General features: G+C 43.6%; 1 protein-coding gene across 1 annotated transcript in view; it reads right to left on the bottom strand.

Moving 5' to 3' along the window:
* Positions 1 to 2,011: 2,011 nt before the first annotated feature.
* polr3b (polymerase (RNA) III (DNA directed) polypeptide B) overlaps positions 2,012 to 21,996 on the bottom strand; it is a 36,673-nt gene continuing 16,688 nt past the window's right edge. Inside the window, 17 exon segments of the mRNA XM_070435024.1 lie at positions 2,012 to 3,589; positions 3,591 to 3,651; positions 4,249 to 4,358; positions 4,587 to 4,709; positions 4,711 to 4,728; positions 5,202 to 5,369; positions 9,418 to 9,502; positions 13,917 to 14,056; positions 14,375 to 14,492; positions 14,716 to 14,875; positions 15,806 to 16,014; positions 17,244 to 17,270; positions 18,095 to 18,198; positions 18,839 to 18,937; positions 19,167 to 19,235; positions 19,323 to 19,485; positions 20,558 to 20,720. Of these exon segments, the coding sequence (XP_070291125.1) occupies positions 3,529 to 3,589; positions 3,591 to 3,651; positions 4,249 to 4,358; positions 4,587 to 4,709; positions 4,711 to 4,728; positions 5,202 to 5,369; positions 9,418 to 9,502; positions 13,917 to 14,056; positions 14,375 to 14,492; positions 14,716 to 14,875; positions 15,806 to 16,014; positions 17,244 to 17,270; positions 18,095 to 18,198; positions 18,839 to 18,937; positions 19,167 to 19,235; positions 19,323 to 19,485; positions 20,558 to 20,720 (1,878 nt within the window). The 3' untranslated portion in view covers positions 2,012 to 3,528.

Here is a 21,996-nt window from a genome sequence, read left to right on the forward strand (position 1 = left end):
AACATCCCCACATGCTGCCACCAGCATGCTTCACCGTAGCGATGGTGCCAGGTTTCCTCCAGATGTGACGCTTGGTATTCAGGCCAAAGAGTTTAATCTAGGTTTCATCAGACCAGAGAATCTTGCCTTTCGGTAAACTCCAAGTGGGCTGTCATGTGCTTTTTACAGAGGAGTGGCTTCCATCTGGCCACTCTACCATAAAGGCCTGAGTGGTGGAGTGCTGCAGAGATGGTTGTCCTTCTAGAAGGTTCCCCCATCTCCACAGTGGAACTCTGGAGCTCTGTCAGAGTGTCCATCAGGTTCTTGGTCACCTCCCTGACCAAGGCCCATCTCCCCCGATTGCTCAGTTTGGTTGGGCGGCCAGCTCTAGGARGAGTCTCGGTGGTTCCAAACTTCTTCCATTTAAGAATGATGGAGGCCACTGTGTTCTTGGGGACCTTCAATGCTGCAGAATCTTTTTGGTACCCTTCCCAAGATCTGTGCCTCGACACAATCCTGTCTCGGAGCTCTACTTACAATTCCTTCAACCTCATGGCTTGGTTTTTGCTCTGACATGCACTGTCAACTGTGGGACCTTATATAGACAGGTGTTTGCCTTTCCAAATCATGTCCAATCAATTGAATTTAGCACAGGTGAACTCCAATCAAGTTGTAGAAACATCTCAAGGATGATCAATGGAAACAGGATGCACCTGAGCTCAATTCCGAGTCTCATAGCAAAGGGTCTGAATAGTTATGTAAATAAGTAATTTCTGTTTTTAATTTTTGTATACATTTGTAAAAAAATTCTCAAACCCTGTTTTTGCTTTGTCATTATGGGGTATTGTGTGCAGATTGATGAGGATGTTTTTTTTATTTAATCAATTTTAGAATAAGGCTGTAACATAACAAAATGTGGAAAAAGTYAAGGGGTCTGAATAATTTCCGAATGTACTGTACAAGTAGCTCTACAGCATACACAGATCAGGATGTGTATAGATCCCAGTAGCTCTACAGCATACACAGATCRGGATGTGTATAGATCCCAGACACTATAAGTGAGTTACAACACAATAATATATGAAGTAAAACCGCTATGTATGTACAGACAATCTATGGGATTACAGATCTCCAAGTAATCCACAGGACAGTATAAGGAGTGGGCTACTATAGAAACCCATTGTCTAATCAATGTATGTACTTATAGTCTGCATTCAATCACAGCCATTGAGAGAATATCTGCTCGGTCAGCAGGCTGTTCTGATGAGAGAATAGGAACTGGATCCCCAATAAATCGTAAATAACCCATTAGCAATAAGTAACTCCTAATTAAGGTGTCTACAAGAGCCTGTACAAGGCTGCAGCATTGTCAGAACATCCTAGGACAGCCTAACACATCCACATCAAACGGGCCAAGAGAATGGGTCACGGGAAGCTACGGCCCCAAATGAGGATCTAATTAATTTGAGTTTAAAAAAGGAACGAGGATGCGGGGTCTTATCTCTCCCTCCGCAGACATCCTTTTCCCATCCTGCCCGTCACTGGCTCATTAGAGCCTCATTAGCTAGGACAGGTGCAGCCGCCCCAAAAGAGCCCACTCTACCCTCCACGTCGTCCTACTGATGTTCGCTGCTTTTGTCCAATCAAAGAGCTCCAATTCAGCTTTGTGGGTGGGGGCATGCTTTGAGCTGTGTATTGGTGGTGTTAAAGCTTTGGAGTGAAAGGGGAAAGAGGATGACACAAAATAGCCTGCTGTCAATGCTGTCAATGTATTACTGTGTTGCGGTAACACAATCAGAGAAGGATAATACCTTTCTTTAGCATTCATACACTGAACACGTCTTCAGCAGTGTCTGGTATTCAGTGTGAAGTGTCCAACTTATCTACCCACACATGTTGGGTCATCGTGTGTCTCTGAAATGTAAATGGTTTTGTCTTCACTGTTCTGTTAACATCAGTAACAAAAGACTGCTAAATGACATTATCCAATTCTCATTTCTAATGTAGCTTTTATTGACGAATCATGGCCATATTTTAGTGTCCAAATCTTCCTGCAATTACAAAAACACTTCAAATGTAATTTCCAATATACATTCAGATTAGTTTTGTTGATGTATTTTTCAACCATGATCAACTATTTGACAAGTCGTTCTCAGGTCCACAACAAAATGTAAAATGAAAAAAAATAAACATTAAATAATATGTGTTATTTTTTATCTACACAAAAAAGGGTGAAAAGCACAAATGTAGCTAAACATACATTCAAAACTCTTGAAATGTTTTAGAAATATAAAAATAATACATTTTTTAAACAAAATCCAAACAAAAATGGTATACCAGTATCCCACTTGCAGTAGTCTACATTTGGCTATTTTAGCAAACAACTGCTTTTTGTATGCTTTGGCATTTAACTCATCTATCATCAGGGTTCGTACAGAGAGTGGCAAGTCAAATTCAAGGACTTTCAAGTACCTTTTCCAGCACTAATATTTATTTTCAAAGACCATCTATTTGTAATAGTTCCTATTATGCAATTGTTTCTAGTCGCCAACAGATGGCAGTATAAAGTCACAACCTCGTGAAAAAAACCAACTAACTGACTATTCAATAATACATGTTTCACTACTTATTTACTACATACATGACTGGTAAGTCAGGACCGATGTTGACTGATTTCCTTATATGAACTGTAACTAAGTAAAAACTTTGAAATTGTTGCATGTTGCATTTATAGTTTTGTTCAGTTTACATAATATTAAATTGTCTTTATACTTAAATTGTCTTTACATTTCACAAAATTTTAGGTCCCACAGACTGTCCCAACACATTATTAATATGTTTGAAAAGATTAGACTCTCTCAGGGGACCCTATTACAATTTTAGGGGACCCCACATGGGTTCCGGACCCCAAGTTTGGGAACCACTGTACTACTAACCTCTCTCCCTGCTTGCTTCAATGTTTCCTCTCTCTGTGTATCTCTTTTGCCTCCTTCATTGCAGCCTGACTCACCACTGTCTGTCTCACTACTCTCTATAAAGAACATGTATTTTGTTATGAGAACTTATAAGCCCATCTTTTGATTATAGCTAGCTTAATTTCAGTCATCTGCTCCTGCTGTGGTCAGGCTCCGTTCAACGCTTCATCCTTCTAGTTTCCTCTAGGACAGAGTGGTGAATGAATGCGCTGCTAACAAGGCAAATCCGAGGAGCAGGCGAACATAACGATCATACATGAATCAATCATTCATGATTCCACTCTCTCGCAGAGGAAGGCGCGATTAGAAACCTGTCTGAAAATTGGGAGCCCTGTATCATTTTCTGATATACTATAGCCATTCCATTATTGTAACAGTGCTATAGTATTTCCTGAAACATTATATTGACAGTTGTCAATTTGAGTATTCAACGTTGCTTGTTGTCCTTCTCACATTTCTAGCTCCACCCTCTGTCAGTTCATCTCCATCTCACCCTTTTCATACTCTTGTCCACCAGCGGGCTTTCCCTCTCAGTCGAACCCTATATTTGGTAGCGATTAGCCTGGGCATGAGGTTACTCGTAGCATGTTAGTTTAAGGCGGGGGACAATGTTCATGGACTGCAGCTCCTGGGCTGTTTGCAGGCGTAGGGATCCGCAACGAGGACATGTGACAAGAGGACTTATAGTAGTGGCACCTGGAATAGAGAGAGGGAGAGAGACAGGGGAGTGGGGGGCCTCTATAATACTGTTTAACAGAGGATAGAAAAGGTGCTTAGTTCAGTCTACTGGTCTTTGCATAAACAACCTTTACATCTGATTAAAGGGAAACATCAGGATGAGGCCCTTTATCTACTTCCTCAGAGTCAGATGAACTCATGGATACCATTTTTATGTCTCTGTGTCCAGGATGAAGGTAGTTTTGTGAGCCAATGCTAACTAGCGTTAGCGCAATGACTGGAAGTCTATGGGTATCTACTAGAACGCTAGCAGATACCCATAGACTTCCAGTCATTGCGCTAATGCTAGTTAGCATTGGCTCACAAAACTACCTCTAACTTCCTTCATACTAGACACAGATACATAAAAATGTTGACAAAATCCCAAAGTGTCCATTTAAGTCAACTGGTTATGCTAATCACATTCAGAGCAGACACACACACGTCACATACTTTATTGGTTGTAAGCAAAGTAAAAATCTACAGCTGCAATACAAGGAAACTGAACTTTTGGTATCAAGTTCGATTCTAACTACTATTCTCCGGTATTACAGGTGGACCAAAAAKGACACTCAGCACCCAGAATATCCCAACAGGCCACACTGGCCACACACATCCACCTCGAAGGCATCACTGGAGATCATGAGGCACTCCAGCGGCAGCATGCTGGCCCCGTAGCCAATCAGGGGGGGGGGGGCTCAGGTCAGGTATGGCTTGAGGATGACTTTCTGTACTTAGCCGGACAAATATTAAATTGAAGTGTCAATATGACACAATGGAGTACAATACTGTAATATTGGATAGGGGAGGTATCATACAACCACAGCCATGTAGACCTTTAAGGAGCTCTGGTATTGTTACATCACCAACAGCTTGAGAAAAGGTGCTAACATGGCATTCTGTGTAAAAGTTGACCAAACTCTGTATATGGTTCTGCACATAACGTTCCTGGGTTTATCTGACCTGGTGATCACAGCTCTGGGGCCTCGGGCTCTGGCATGCATATGCTTCAGCTTCTCAAAGTACACTGGTCCAAATATAGGCCTCAATTGGCTCTCTGAAGGAGAGAACACAAGACCATCAAATTCTAGGGCTTACAGGTAGATCAGTGTTTCTCCATCCTAGTCCTGGGGACACAAAGGGGTGTATATTTTAGTTTTTGCCCTAGAACTCACCTGATTTGAAATTAAAGGCCTGATGTTGAGTTGATTACTTGAATCAACTGTGTTAGTTCTGGGGCAAAAACTAAAATGTACATCCCTTTGGGTCCCCAGGACCAGAATTGAGAAACACTGAGCTAGAGAATGGCTATAATACTGTATAATACTGTTAAATTAGTGGCCACAGAAGTCATGTCCGTAGCCATAGTGTAATGCTCATACGTGACGTATACATTCTTAAATACAACTATCAGGTTAAATCAGACTGAACAATGCGCTCACCAATGTTTTACTTATCAAACAGTCTGGTTTAACCAGGCTGACATACAACACTCCTCCATTCCATGTCTTTAATTCAAAATGTGTTTACACAGTGATGCTCGAGGTGATGTAGTCCTTGCCCTGGTAGTTGTACCCGTAGCAGATCAGGTCCTCACACACAGCCTTCACCTTGCTGCCACCGAAGGCGGTGCTGTAGTGGAACCTTCTGTCCAGCACCCCTGCTTTCCCAGCCAGCAGCTCGATCAGCTTCCCCACCTGGTGGAGGAGACATGCTATTCAATAGGCACCAAACTGGAGAAAAAACCGACTGAAATAGGGAGGGAGAACCTGAACTTGTCCAACAATAAATTGTTGTTTGCAAAACGTTTTGCAACAGTGTGCCCTAATGAACTCCCGGGAGACAGGTTGCGCCATCCTTCAACTCATCACAATCCATTTCAAAACAACACATACAATACCAGTCAAAAGTTGACACACCTACTTATTCAAAGGTTTTTCTTTAATGTAGCCACCCTTTGCCTTGATGACAGCTTTGCACACTCTTGGAATTATCTCAACCAGCTTCACCTGGAATGCTTTTCCAACTGTCTTGAAGGAGTTCCCACATATGCTGAGCACTTGTTGCCTGCTTTTCCTTCACTCTGCGGTCCAACTCATCCCAAACCATCTCAATTGGGTTGAGGTTGGGTGATTGTGGAGGCCAGGTCATCTGATGCAGCACTCCATCACTCTCCTTCTTAGTCAAATAGCCTTTACACAGCCTGGAGGTGTGTTGGGTCATTGTCCTGATGAAAAACAAATGATAGTCCCACTATGCGCAAACCAGATGGGATGGCATATCGCTGCAGAATGCTGTGGTAGCCATGCTGGTTAAGTGTGCCTTGAATTCTAAATAAATCACTGACAGTGTCACCATCAAAACACCTCCACACCATCACACCTCCTCCTCCATGCTTCATAGTGGAAACCACACATGCAGAGATCATCAGTTCACCTACTCTGCGTCTCACAAAAACACGGCGGTTGGAACCAAAATTCTCAAATTTGGACTCATCAGACCAAAAGACAGATTTCCGCCGGTCTGATGTCCATTGCTTGTGTTACTTGGCCCAAGCAAATCTCTTCTTCTTATTGGTGTCCTTTAGTAGTGGCTTCTTCTTTCAATTTCGACCATGAAGGCCTGATTCACGCAGTCTCCTCTGAACAGTTGATGTTGAGATGTGTCTGTTACTTGAACTCCGTGAAACATTTATTTGGCTGCAATTTCTGAGGCTGGTAACTCTAATGAACTTATCCTCTGCAGCAGAGGTAACTCTGGGTCTTCCTTTCCTGTGGCGGTCCTTATGAGAGCCAGTTTTATCATGGCATTTGATGGTTTTTGCAACTGCACTTCAAGAAATGTTCCGCATTGACTGACCTTCATGTCTTAAAGTAATGATGGATTGTCGTTTCTCTTTGCTTATTTGAGCTGTTAATTCCATAATATGGACTTGGTCTTTTACCAAATAGGGCTATCCTCTGTATACCACCCCTATCTTGTCACAACACAACTGATTGGTTCAAACGCAATAAGAAAGAAAGAAATTCCACAAATTAACTTTTAACAAGGCACACCTGTTAATTGAAATGCATTCCAGGTGACTACCTCATGAAGCTGGTTGAGAGAATGCCAAGAGTGTGCAAAGCTGTCATTAATCAATCAATCAAATGTATTTATAAAGCCCTTTTTACGTCAGCTGATGTCACAAAGTGCTGTACAGAAACCCAGCCTAAAACCCCAAACAGCAAGCAATGCAGGTGTAGAAGCACGGTGGCTAGGAAAAACCCCCTAGAAAGGCCAGAACCTAGGAAGAAACCTAAAGAGGAACCAGGCTATGAGGGGTGGCCCGTCCTCTTCTGGCTGTGCCGGGTGGAGATTATAACAGAACATGGCCAAGATGTTCAAATGTTCATAGATGACCAGCAGGGTCAAATAAGAATAATCACAGTGGTTGTTGAGGTTGCAACAGGTCAGCACCTCAGGAGTAAATGTCAGTTGGCTTTTCATAGCCGATCATTCAGACTATCTCTACCGCTCCTGCTGTCTCTAAAGAGTTGAAAACAGCAGGTCTGGGACAGGTAGCACGTCCGGTGAACAGGTCAGGGTTCCATAGCCGCAGGCAGAACAGATGAAACTGGAGCMKYRSYGYSSCCAGATGGACTGGGGACAGCAAGGAGTCATCAGGCCAGGTAGTCCTGAGGCATGGTGCTAGGGCTCAGGTCCTCCGAGAGAGAGAGAAAGAAAGAGAGAAAAAGAGAGAGAGAATTAGAGAGCATACTTAAATTCACACAGGACACCAGATAAGACAGGAGAAATACTCCAGATATAACAGACTGACCCTAGCCCCCCGACACATAAAGTACTGCAGCATAAATACTTGAGGCTGAGACAGGAGGGGTCGGGTGACACTATGGACCCGCCCGACGATACCCCCGGCCAGGGCCAAACAGGCAGAATATAACCCCACTCACTTTGCCAAAGCACAGCCCCCACACCACTAGGGGGGTATCTTCAACCACCAACTTACCATCCAAGGCTGAGTATAGCCCACAAAGATCTCCGCCACGGCACAACCCAAGGGGGGGCGCCAACCCGGACAGGAAGATCAAGGCAAAGGGTGGCTACTTTGAATTTGTTTTACTTTWAAAAAAAWTATTTAACCTTTATTTAACTAGGCAAGAATCTCAAATATAAAATATWTTTTTTTATTTGTTTAACACTTTTTTGGTTATGTGTTATTTCATAGTTTCGATGTCTTCACTATTATTCTACAATGTAGAAAATAGTAAAAATAAAGAAAAACCCTGGAATGAGTAGGTGTGTCCAAACTTTTGACTGGTACAGTACATGCAGTGTACAAAATGGGATGATAATGAACTAAACCTTGATGTTTAAGATGAGATGAAAGTACAGCAGCAATAACAATCAGTGTGGTGGTAATGTTAACTGCTCTACAACACAACTCGGTAAACAGTCAACAGGCCTACTGGTTCAGTGGTTTATGCCCTTGTATTAATGAGACAAATTTATAACAGGCTAACCAGCGTGCATTCTCTAGATAATCAATAACAGTGATTGATCAATTAAGTGCCAGAGAGAAAAATAAATTCAGCATGAGTGTTGCTGTTGAGCGTAATGTACGGTGCACCCCCTACTCCAGACCATTCCACTGAAAAGCAGTAGCCATCACTAAGGTCACAGGAAGGAAGAGCTCTGACCTCTAACCTCTGACTTTAGCACACATGATCATCCTCTCTTGCCAAACATTGCTGTGTCCTGTCCATGACAACCTCCGACAACACTAGCCAATAATAAGGAACCACTCTCTCAAAAAGACGGATCAAATTGAACTGTATCTAAAACAACGTATGTGTAACAGAGACCGTAAGTACACTGATAGATCAAAGGCTGGGACATGTGTAATGCTGCTGAACAGTCCACACCTTTATATCAAATAAATACCATTGCAACATATGACATAGGTTTCATCGTGTGTCATTCAGCGTTTTAGGTCCATTGTAAAATCTAGTTTTCTATTCTATTCTAAACTCAGAAAGAAAGAAAAAAGTCGGAATACCAGTAGCTACGAAGCTAGCGACTTCCTTAACAGCGGTTTCCACAGCAACCGATATCTGTTCRTGAACAATAACATTGACTGCTTAGTGTTGTCAATGGACGTGTGTTCTGGAAGCCCATGATAACCCAGCCAATGGAGTAGGGGGGATAATGAGCGCTTTGTCTCAGAAGAGCTAATTCAAACCTGTGAAGAGTGAGGGTCAACACAGCAGTCTTGTTGGGCTTCTGCTTCTGTTGGATATCAGAGAGAGCAAAATGGAGAAAGTGAGGGATAATTGTCGAAGGATTTGGAGGGYAGGTATCAAACAAAACTAAAGTTGATTCATTTTCTCCATAAGTAGTTCGGGGGGGCTAGGTTTCAAACTGTATCAAAACAAAAGTTCATTAATTTTCCCCATGAGTTAGAAGAAGCCACGTGAAACTTGGGATACTTTGATGAGTCTCATCTTCCACATCCAGTTCCCTAGCTAGCAGATTATGACGGGCGGATGTGATGCTCCATTAGCCGTTACAGGATAGGTACAGTTTGGAGTAGCACAGAGAATTTTCGACCAACCTTAACTTGCCGTCACTATCTTCGTCCACATTAGCCTGTTAAAATCTGCTAGCTACCAGTTCCCTTGAGTGGGACTTTGTACCCCCCAAAGCAAAGAATAGGTCATGTTGAATTGTGTGGAGGTACTGTATCGTCATTCTGGCATGGTAGTCGTGAGGGTTCGTGATGATAACACAGAAAGGCATGTCCTCCTGAGGAACGATCAGGCCACACACACCTGTCACACACCACAGAGAGGGAGATTGAGTTAAAGTGGTCCAAGTGCAGGTACAAATTATATACTGGACATGGGGATGAAAAGGACCCAATGTAATCAATGAGCCATGCTACAGCTGCGAGTGAGTGAAGTCTTTATACATTTCAAGTTTATTTCAAGAGTTTCTATGCACGTCTCTGAAGCGTTATCAATTGATAGTGGCTTGAGCTTTTGATTTCTGCCTCAGTTTGCTGCTTCTGGTGGAGCATGCTAAAAAACAACACTAACTGAAGGAAAACGTGACACTTGCATGTTCCACACTAAATTACCCCCAGTGCAGCATACACTGCCATGCTGCTGTTGTCTGGTGGGGCCCTCTTTAGATTCACATGATGTGAGAGGCAAGGGCCCCGGGCCTCCGGTAGCTGCCTGGGACTGGAGGCCTTAAGTGTGAGGGCAAATGTTTGCCCAGGGGCTGAGGCACTCTTCCATCCCTGGCTAGAGCAAACAGATTGTAGGCCCATTTGCAAACCAAAAAAGAGAGGGAGAGAAGTGAAAAGAAAGAGAGCAGGAAGTGGAGAGAGGTGCTTAGCCTGACAGTGAGACCAGGATTACACACACATGACTTTCAGTCAGTCCAGCCCAGAGAGGAAGTGGAGGGGGATCAACTCAACTCGAGAGGGGAAATCAAATCACTGCATGTGGGAAAATTCTGTCTAACAATACACTGTAACTGTAGGACCTGTTGGTCACTAGATGGGGAACGCTAAACGATACACCCTAAATACGCTGTGCCTAACATCACCCAAACAAATGTTCCTGTAGTTTTGTGTATACTATATGTGAGGATAATAAAATAAAGTTCCAATTGGACATAAGAGAAATGCCTTCAAGGTAAATTCATTTGAATTCAATCACTTTTTGACACCACCCCTTTGATTTGAACAAAACCTTTCATTCATATTTGTCCATATTGGAAGCGCTCAAAAAGTAACTTTTTGGACCTGAATGACAAATAATTCAAGAGATAAAGGTGCTCAAAGTTGACCTATTTTGCATACCCCACCATATCATCACTATCTGGGGTTTTTGTGTTGTGCTCGCCATCGGCTGAGGCACAACATGCTCTTGAATACAAGGTGGATGTTTTGGCTGATAAATGTACTAAATCAAATGGTCCAAAATGGGAATCAAATTGAAATGTCAACTTTCAAATGGTACCACAAAGATGGTTGGAGGTCCAGACATCAGAGAATGTTGACTTGAATGGGAATATCTGTTCTAAATAATAATGTCAATCCTCCACAGGAAGCCTATTGAAATCATAGAAATATAGATAACAGAATAGACATGACCATTTAAGTTGACATTCAATGGTGGGTGGACCAGCAGCCATCTTGTTGGTAGTAATTAGAAGAAAACATTTCTCAATTCAATTTGAATTTCAATGGTGTACCTGCTACATTACAGTGGTCTGAAGGGATAGATCCATTCTGTGAATTGTATTTCTAAGATTGAAATGACACCCACCCTGTGGAGCATGGTGTGTCTCAACCGATGGCGAGCGCAACACAAAAAACTCAGATTATGTCATGTCTAAGCTAATGTACAACAGACCCGTTTTTAGATCATTGATGTTAAGGTAAAAAAACGTCAACTTTTATTTAAAAAAAAATTACCAAGAAATTATAAAATAGTTTGACAACCCTTTTTGTAAGCTTTTTAATGGTATCGAACTCGTTTATCTTTTCCAGTGATGAAGACATGGATGTCTCATGGTATTGTGGGGTATGCAAAACGGGTAAATGCCGTTTGAATTCAAATGGATTTACCCTTTAACCCATTTCCCTGCAATGACATATACCAGTAAGATGATGGGTAGTAGTATTTCTGAATGTGGTATCAGTCATTCACTTGTTTATGACGGGGTTTCGTCATAGAATAAAAATGTGTATTCCATAGGTCTACATTCTATTTCTATGGTTGTTACCTCTGCTGGCGTCACTGTTCTACAGATAGTCATGAGCAAAGTTCAGGCAGATCTGTTAGTGTTAGCCACACTTAGTGGTCCATTAGTGCCATAGACCCCTGCAAGAGGGCAGCTCCTGCTCAGCCCAGTCAAAGCTCTTCTCTGTCCTGGCACTCCAATGGTGGAACCAGCTTCCCACATCAGAAACCTTACCTCTTCAAACAGTATCTTAAATAATCCCCCCCCCCCCCCCCCCAAACAAAAAGCATGCCTTTCGTGACTCAACACTGCCATTGACTATTCCCCCCACTAGCATGACTTTTGCTGATAGCTACTTTTATTGAGGAATAATTAACTTACTATGACTGAGATATGTGGTTGTACCTCTTTAGCTGTCTCAGGATAAGAGCGTCTGCTTAATTGACTAAAATGTAAATGTAAAATGTTTTGATTGGGAACAAGAAACAGTGCTTTTCTAAGGACTAAGGAGCCATGCCTGATTGAGAGTGAGCCCCATCCAACAGCAGGAAGGAGAGGACAGGAAGAGCGAAAACCAAGAAAGGGCCAAACGTCTAATAGGCTATACAGGGGGGGAGAAAGAGGAGAGGATATTGGAGGGAAAAAAGGAGTGGAGGGAAGTGTGGGGAGGGAAAGGGCAGAGCAACAGGAAAAAATAGACCATAGGGCAAAGGAGAGAAAAGGCATAAAATGAGAGAGGGAAAAATGGAGAGAGAGAAGGGAGCAGGCGAGAGAGAGAGAGAGAGAGAGAGGAGAGAAGAGAGAGAGAGAGAGAGACTAGTTCCCATAGCAGACGTCCTCTGTGTTGTTTGTTTTGTGTGAAAGTGAATGATAAAAGAGGCATGAAATCGGCAGAGAAAGCCAAGACAACAGCGAGGGTCCAGAGCCCTCCATTCACGCCTTATACAGCTCCACACTGGGCGGCAAGGACAATGGCCCCCAGCACTCACAACCACACACACCAACCCCCGCCGCCACCCCTGCCTGTAAGCTGTGTGTGTGTGTGTTGTGTGTGTGTGTGTGTTGTGTTGTGTGTGTGTGTGGTGTGTGGTTGTTGTGTGTGTGTGTGTGTGTGGGTGTGTGTGTGGTGTGTGTCTGTGTGTGTGTGTGGTGTGTGGTGTTGTGTGTGCGTGCGTGCGTGCGTGCCGTGCGTGCGTGCCGTGCGTGCGTGTGTGTATGGCGCTAATCATTTACTTAATTTTTTATTTAACTAGGCAAAAGTCAGTTAAGAACAAATTCTTATTTACAATGACGGCCTACCGGGGAACAGTGGGTTAACTGCCTTGGTCCAGTGGCAGAACGACAGATTTTTACCTTGGTCAGCTCGGGGATTTGGGCCAGTAACCGAAATACTGGCCCAACGCTCTAACCACTAGGCTGCTGCCCAAACCTATTCTGCTCTGATTCCAATAACGTATGAGACTAGTCATGACCAGCTAAACGTAGAATTGAATACATTTGCCAAAACTCAGCTAAACACATTTTTTTTTTTACTAATACAGAATTGCTTTTTGAAAGTCGATTCTCTGTATCTTATATAACAAATATATAGCCTGCTTCACAAAAAACGAAGTAATTTGCAACACTTATACCACCCCTACAGTATATACAACAGTACTAACAGTCCGTCACTCCGTACAAAATCCTTGTGAGGATGGCAGCGGGGGGAAAATCCAGATAACTCTTTAGTGCACCAACATGAAACAACACAAGAACACACTCCAGCATTGCCACAGTACATCACTACTCTCAGGTTGTTCACTTGTAGCTCCATCCCGGGCCTTTCCCCAGTTCTAGCATTCCCCCTCTCCTGCTATGCCTAACCCCTTGGTGACCCCTCACTCCTGTAAGAGACAGAGGACATTGTCCCATGACTATACTGACCGGCCAGCCCCAGCAGCGACCCCGTTTAATGAAGTGAGTAAATTATGCATGGCGCCAGTTAGCTTTCCGATTAAAACATCATACAGGCCCTCTTTTCTAGAGGGAGGTGCAGCAGCAAAACAATGGCGGTTGTAAACACTTTTCCCAGGAGCGGCAGTGTACTGCTGGGGTGTAATACATTTGCATAGTCTGGCGCAGGACAAAGAGCCAATTAATTGAAAAGCAGAGCCCCTCGAAAGACGAGGAGAGAGGCCCTCACTGGAACTACTGGCAACACTGGGGCCTGACTCAACACACACAAATACACACGTGCACACACACTAATGCGCGCACACGCTCTCACACACACACAAAGTCTTGCAAAGGAATCTACCATTTCAATTGGTCAACACTGTGTTAGATTACATCTGTATATTCTCCCGTCACTAAATGTTGACATGGCGCACTGAGACTCTGCAGTTCATGCAGACTACAGACACTTCAGGCCTGCGACAGATCAGTTGCTTTCCCGATCATAAGCGTCATATGGCCCTGAGAGGGCAGATAAGGGAGGGTCAGTAGTACCTTTCTGTCAGTGCCGACTGCTGAACTCTCCTATCTCTGGTCTCTTGGTCTGTCTCAGCAGGATCTTGATGAGGAAAGCATCGTCTGCGTTGGAGGAGATAATCACCTTCTCGATGTAGGAGTCTGTGGAGCCCCTGTAGGGAAGAGAGGGAAGCACAGGCATCAGCTGACCTGATCTGACAAGGCTGAATCGCTGAAAGAGACCTGAAAGGACTTGGTTGTTTGACGTCATATAGTGGACACTAAGTATTTTGCTCAAAGGTCAGAAGAGATAGTAGATGAGGAACGAACGTTATATTTAAGCAATATGGCCAGTGGAGGTGTGGTATATTTCCAATATACCACGGCTGTCAGCCAATCAGCATTCAGGGCTCGAACCACCCAGTTTATAATAATAGTTCTGTGTGGGGGCAGGCAGGGGTGTATGAGTGGTGAGGGGAGGAGGCTGGCTGACCCACCTGATGGGCATGTGTCTGTACTGGGGCTGTCCTGGCTGGGCACTGCCCTCCAGTGGTGTCTGGGTGACGGTGGGCATGGACGTGTTCACCAGCACCTGTTTGTTCTCCACCTTCTCACCTGGGACACACACAATTACTTACGTATCTCTCACATTATTTCCATATTTGCTAGTTCTTTATGTATGAATGTCAAATCTCAGATATATTATACACATTTTAGGTTGCATAAAACACAAATACATCCTTCAACGTGTTTCTATAGGGAGATGGATGTAACCAACAGGTTGTAACAATACAATGGGTTACAGTGAGGTTCTAGTAATAGTTTGTGGGTTACTCACCTGGGCAGCAGATGCTGTCAGTGTCCAGGATACTGTGCCTCCAGATGGGCTTGTGTGTGGCCGCTTCCAGCATGGGACCCATCACCTTGTCAAAGGTCTGATTGGTGTAGAGCCTCAATGTGCACTTGGCTTTCTTGTAGACCAGGCACCTTCCCGAACCCTGGGGAGGAATGAATGGAAGAAGAGGGACAGAGTTCAGTATTGCAAATAAGTATCAGTCTGGTGGTATTAGACTGCCACTAAAAAGTGAACCAGAAGAGTGAACTCTGTATTTAAATAGAGTAACACAAAACATAGAATGCCCACCCCACATCACATCCTATAGCTTAGCTGTCCCCTTCATACTTTCCTTGTCAATTCACTATCTTAGCCTACTTTCGCCTACTTTCGCAAAGGTCAAGGTTTTTTCATACGTTTTAAGGAAAGGAGAAATATTTGCTTGTGTCTGACTTACGCTAATGGCTTTGATTGGCAGGTGCTTTTATGTGGGTGTGCGTGTGTGCGTTTGTTGATTCTCTCAGTAGGCCTATATTATGTCCATCGAGAAAGTAGACTATCTGGACGCCATCTCTTTAATAAGAATCGAACATTCCTTTCACGATTTAATCTCATAAAAGGACAATTTTCTGTAGTTTAGGCTACATTATTTCTCTCATTATGGCGTCCTCTCTTTGAAGAACGGTCAAATGACCGCAGCAGGGTTTGTGACTTTATGCATATATTTCGGGAAAAGGGGGGAAACTTTGTTTGAATGGTTTTTGCGTCGAAATAGGATCAATTATATGCAGAAAAGGCAACAGACAAAGCCAATGTAGGCATATCTTTATTTTGACTCTGTTAATGTTGTGTCAATACAAACGTAACAGATCCTCTCCAACCTGCCACTTCTTCATTTGTTGATTAATATGTAGAAGTAATAAACTGAATAATAATAAGGAAATTACATGATAATAACGAAGTGTAATGGCTCGTTTCAAATGTTTTTATTAAGAAGCATATCCATGTAAACAAGTGTACAAACAGAATTGAAACTTTAACCCCTGCAGAATACAATACAATTTGCCTGCTCAGCTCATAGACATACATTAACGTAGATCAGTAATTCACCTCTGTCTAGAGAGGCCTTGTTGAGGATCAGAGCATCCTCTATGTCATTAGCACTGTATCTCATCACAGCCACTGTGGCGTTCTGTCCTACAGGTAGCTTCTCAAAGTCTATCAGCTCTATGGTCTTAGTCTTGACCATGGGTTTCAGGAGTTAACCCAGCAGATACAGTTGAAGTCGGAAGTTCACATACACTTAGGTTGGAGTCATTAAAACTCTTTATTCAACCACTCCACAAATTTCTTGCAAACAAACTATAGTTTTGGCAAGTCGGTTAGGACATCTACTTTGTGCATGACAAGTCATCTTTCCAACAATTCTTTACAGACAGATTATTTCACTGTATCACAATTCCAGTGGGTCAGAAGTTTACATACAATAAGTTGACTGTGCCTTTAAAAATCCCAGAAAATTATGTCATGGCTTTAGAAGCTTCTGAGGCTAATTGACATCATTTGATGGATCACCTGTGGATGTATTTCAAGGCCTACCTTCAAACTCAGTGCCTCTTTGCTTGACATCATGGGAAAATCAAAAGAAATCAGCAAAGACCTCAGAAAAGATTGTAGACCTCCACAAGTCTGGTTCATCCTTGGGAGCAATTTCCAAACGCCTGAAGGTACCACGTTCATCTGTACAAACAATAGTAAGCAAGTATAAACACCATGGGACAACGCAGCCGTCATACCACTCAAAATGGAGACGCATTCTGTCTCCTAGAGGTGAACGTACTTTGGTACGAAAAGTGCAAATCAATCCCAGAACAACAGCAAAGGACCTTGTGAAGATGCTGGAGGAAACAGGTAGAAAAGTATCTATATCCACAGTAAAACGAGTCCTATATCGACATAACCTGAAAGGCCGCTCAGCAAGGAAGAAGCCACTACTCAAAAACCGCCATAAAAAAGCCAGACTACGGTTTGCAACTGCACATGGGGACAAAGATCGCACTTTTTGGAGAAATGTCCTCTGGTCTCATGAAACAAAAATAGAACTGTTTGGCCATAATGACCATCGTTATGTATGGAGGAAAAAGGGGGATGCTTGCAAGCCGAAGAACACCATCCCAACCATGAAGCACGGGGGTGGCAGCATCATGTTGTGGGCGTGCTTTGCTGCAGGAGGGACTGGTGCACTTCACAAAATACATGGCATCATGAGGTTGGAAAATGACGTGGATATATTGAAGCAACATCTTAAGACATCAGTCAGGAAGTTAAAGCTTGGTCGCAAATGGGTCTTCCAAATGGACATACTTATTCAAGTCTTTAAAACTTTCCAAAGTATTTGATTAATTAATTGTCTGAGAAATCTTTCAAAACTCATTCAGTTCAGAGCAAAGACGAAGCAAAAATAAGAACACATTTTCACCAAGAAACACCACATTTTTCTCTATGTCAATGCTTGAGCCACTTAACCAAGCAGTGTCTCAGAGCGTATCCTAGGGTGGCTGAGTTGTTTTAATCTTGCTTCTCCATGGGCTGGGGTTGAGCCAGGGCCAACAGGGCCAGCTCTGTGCTACAGACAGGGGAGAGGAGCTGGGCAGGGCAAGTTATGGCATAATGACTGCCCTCCCTGGAGGCCTTGACATTTGTCAGATGCTATTACTTCACAATCAGGCTACAAGAAACAGAGCCCTGTGATAATAGGCCCCCGCCCATAGAGCCACATTTGCACATGTATAGGCCTGGCCACACAAAACAGACACGGCAGAGGATATTGGGCCAAATATAGTGCCACTAGCAGTGTTTTTGTGTAAAGATGGGGGAAGGGAGGAGGAGGGGGTGGATGGAGACAGGGAGGGGGATGGGGTTGACTAGGTCTTTGCGAATGTTAGTGGTGTCTTTTGGAGAACTTTTGGTTACCAGGGAGCTCCTGGGTGTGCACTCTGGTCTCTCCCTAGCAGCTGAGCACACTGACCCCCTGAGCACAGCGACCAGCAGACACAATGAATTGCTAATGACACTCTGGGTGACTGGCAGGGAAAGGGCCTCCACACACACAGGGCACAAAGGAGGGCCTACGCAAGCACCCCATGTTTGATGTCCATGCGCGTACACACACTGACACACACACAAACACTCCATCACACACACACACACACACACACACAAAATGCAGTCTGACAAGAAATGTGTGTGTGTGTGTGTTCACAGCGGTACACAGTGCTCCTGTGGAGGATGTTTGATGAGTACTGTTGCCTGATCTTCAAAGGTGCAGCTTAAAACAGTCACCCTTTACAGACAGTAGCAGAGGACTGGAGCGGTGTCTCACCCATGGCCTGCTTGCCCATAGCACACAGGTATGTATTCCTGAGGGACTGGTTGTGATGGGGGTAGGGGATCAGGCCAGCACAGACTCCTAGTAGTACAAAATCAAATCAAGTTTTATTGGTCACATACACACAGTTAGTAGATGTTAATGCGAGTGTAGCGAAATGCTTGTAAACAAGAGCATTAGGACTGATAAGAATCATATCCATCAGCAGAGAATATTAGGTACAAAAAAAAACTACGCATCAAGTCAAAAGAGGCCTAACGTTTCAAGCAGTAGAGAGCCATGGTAGAGAGCCATGGTAGAGAGCCATGGTAGAGAGCCATGGTAGAGAGAAAAGGTGGAGAGCCATGGTAGAGAGCCTTGGTAGCAGAGAGCCATGGCCAGAGAGCCCATGGCCAGAGAGCCATGGTAGAGAGCCATGGTAGAAGAGCCAATGGTAGACGAGCCATGTTAGAGAGCCATGGTAGAGAAGCCATGGTAGAGAGCCATGGTAGAGAAGGAAAGGTGGAGAGCCATGGTAGAGGAGAAAGGTGAGAGCCATGGTAGAGAGCCATGTAAGAGAGCCATTGGCCAAAGAGAGCCATTGTAGAGAGCCCATGGTAGAGAGCCATGGTAGAGAGCCATGGTAGAGAGCCATGGTAGAGAGCCATGGTAGAGAGCCATGGTAGAGAGAAAAGGTGGAGAGCCATAGTAGAGAGCCATGGTAGAGAGCCATGGTAGAGAGCCATGGTAGAGAGCCATGGTAGAGAGCCATGGCTTACTCACATATTAATCATGTGCTCATAGAGGGCGATCTGACAGTCGTTCTCCTCGTTCACATTCAGGTATTCCACCAGGCTCCTCAAAGGTTCTGACAGCAATGAAATAAAAGATCATCAACATGTAAACATTTAAAAAATCCACAACTTCCACCACTAATGTTAACATGTTACCCCTCTAAAAAAGTCCACTTGGCTGAGTTCATTGCTCATATCAGAGCTAAATTCATTGGCGGTAGATGACGCTAGTTTCTTAGTGTTGAATAACGTTTGCTGTATGAGCTGATGATCTGGAGCCCACCTGGGTCAACTCCTGGGTAAACTCCTTGATGTGCTTGTTCTTGACCATTGGTTGCTCTACCTTCACAATGATGTACGGTCTGCCAGGAAAAATAGCACCATTTTAAAAAAGGTGGGTGCTAGCGAGAGATGAAGGAGTGAACTAGTATAAAAAAATGTGTTCAAACCGTTTTGGTGCAGAACCCGGGCTGAGTCATAAGGAGATGTAGACACAGCAGTCGGTCAGGTTGGTGGAGATGGACACAAACTCGTTGATGAAGCCGGCCCTGYGCATCAGTCTGAAGGTGTACACCAGCCTTTGGTGGTCCCGGATCACCCCCAGGATGTTACCTGTGGACAGGATGGACACACCCAGAGAGGCCGACTATAAGGCAGAGTTCCTTACTCTCAATTCTTACTGTCGTCACTTTATTAGGGGTTGTTTGATCAACGTGCACAGAAATAATGCATAGAACAAAACGTCCAGCTGGCTACTGTATCTATCACACAATTTGCAGAGCCACAGACTCCAGCAGGGGTTCTGTGCATATTGAACTTGAGGAAATGGAGGAGCCACAGTGAAATGGCTCCGTGTGTGTGGAAGGATTTGCGCTCGCTCTGTGGCGCTTTGACACCCGCTGTTACTAATTAATTAAGCCTGGTGGCAGACAGTCAACATAATTTGACAGTTATCAGTGGCTTGAAAAATATACACTAATTAATGAACCCAGTCCAGACTTTTTTCGTGGCACATTAGTAGCACTAAATTAATAGCTTATCAGACACACTGTATGAAGCACAACATATGCTTTCTGTAAACTGGACATTCCATGTTCTTTCCCTTCATGTTTGTGGCATTGTATTGAAAAGCAGAGGAAGGCTTAAGAAGAGAAGCAGTTTGTAAGTAATCAAACACAAGGGGAAAGCCACCAGCAACAATCCTGGCTTGAGAGCCTACTGCTGGTTATGTGTATCAAGTGCTTATGTGTATGCCTCTGGATGTCTGGTGTGTGTGTGTGTGTGTGTGTGTGTAACGTCCTGACCAGAGTTCTTATGTGTTTTGCTTGTTTAGTGTTGGTCAGGACGTGAGCTGGGTGGGAATTCTATGTTGTGTGTCTAGTTTGTCTGTTTCTGTGTTCAGCCTAATATGGTTCTCAATCAGAGGCAGCTGTCAATCGTTGTCCCTGATTGAGAATCATATATAGGTGGCTTGTTTTGTGTTGGGGATTGTGGGTGGTTGTCTTCTGTCTTTGTGTTCTGCACCAGATAGGACTGTCTCGGTTTTCACATTTGTTATTTTTGTATAGTGTTCACGTTATTGTCTCTTCTTTATTAAATCATGTTGAACACTAGYCGCGCTGCATTTTGGTCCTCTCCTTCACCCTAGGAAGAAAGCCGTTACACTGTGTGTGTGTGTGGTCACCATTGAGGAAGACCAGGAAGACACTAGGGTAGAGGAGCTTCTCTCCACACAGCAGGTTGACGTCCTCCATTCCCAGGTTGAAGGCCAGCTTGACGATGGGGCCGTCCTCCATGTCTGTGGTGATGTGGGTCATCAGGGCCAGGTTCTTCACCAGAGGACAGGTCTAGGACACGACAGGACAAAACCACTGATCAGAAGCTGATATACACAGGCCAAGGCAATACCATCTAGAACTGGGATTAGGGTTAGGGTTGTCCAGGACAAAAAAACAAATAGCACTTGTTTGAGCAGCAGTTCAATAATCACACATACAGTGCCTTGCAAAAGTATTCATCCACGTTGGCGTTTTTCCTATTTTGTTATTTAAATAGATTTTTATTTGGATTTCATACAATGGACATACACAAAATAGTCGAAATTGGTGAAGTGAAATGAAAAAAATAACTTATTTCAAAGAATTCTAAAATATAAAAAACAAAAAAGTGGTGCGTGCATATGTATTCACCCCTTTGCTATGAATCCCCTAAATAAGATCTGGTGCCACCAATTACCTTCAGAAGTCACATAATTTGTTAAATAAAGTCCACCTGTGTGCAATTTAAGTGTCACATGATCTGTCACATGATCTCAGTATATACAGTTGAAGTCGGAAGTTTACATACACTTAGGTTGGAGTCATTAGAACTCGTTTTTCAACCACTCCACAAATTTCTTGTTAACAAACTATAGTTTTGGCAAGTCGTTAGGACATCTACTTTGTGCATGACACAAGTCATTTTTCCCAACAATTGTTTACAGACAGATTATTTCACTTATAATTCACTGTATCACAATTCCAGTAGGTCAGAAGTTTACATACAATAAGTTGACTGTGCCTTTAAACAGCTTGGAAAATTCCAGAAAATTATGTCATGGCTTTAGAAATTTTTGCGCAGGCAACTTTGGAAGTTAATGCTTGGGGTCATTGTCCATTTGGAAGCCGGCATTTGCGACAAAATTTAAACTTCCTGACTGATGTCTTGAGATGTTTGCTTCATATATCCACATAATTTTCTTCTCCCATGACTGCCATCCTTATTTTGGTTGAAGGTGCACCAGTCCCTTCCTTGCAGCAAAGCAGCACCCCCACAGACATGATGCTGCCACCCTCCCCCTGTGCTTCAAGCGCATTGGGATGGTGTTCTCTTCGGAGCTTCGCAAGACCCCCCCTTTTTCTATTCCAACATATATGACGCGTCATTATGGCCCAAACAGTCTCTATTTTGTTTCATGAGACCAGAGGACATTTCTGCCAAAAAGTACATGGTGCGTTTTGGAGCAGTGGCTTCTTCCTTGCTGACAATAGTGACCTTTCAGGCTATGTCGATTATAGGGTACTGTCATTTTACTCGTGGATATAGATAACTTTGTGAAACACCTGTTTCTTCCAGGCATCTTCA

The sequence above is a fragment of the Salvelinus sp. IW2-2015 genome, linkage group LG26, assembly GCF_002910315.2.
Source record: "Salvelinus sp. IW2-2015 linkage group LG26, ASM291031v2, whole genome shotgun sequence".
NCBI lineage: Eukaryota > Metazoa > Chordata > Actinopteri > Salmoniformes > Salmonidae > Salvelinus > Salvelinus sp. IW2-2015.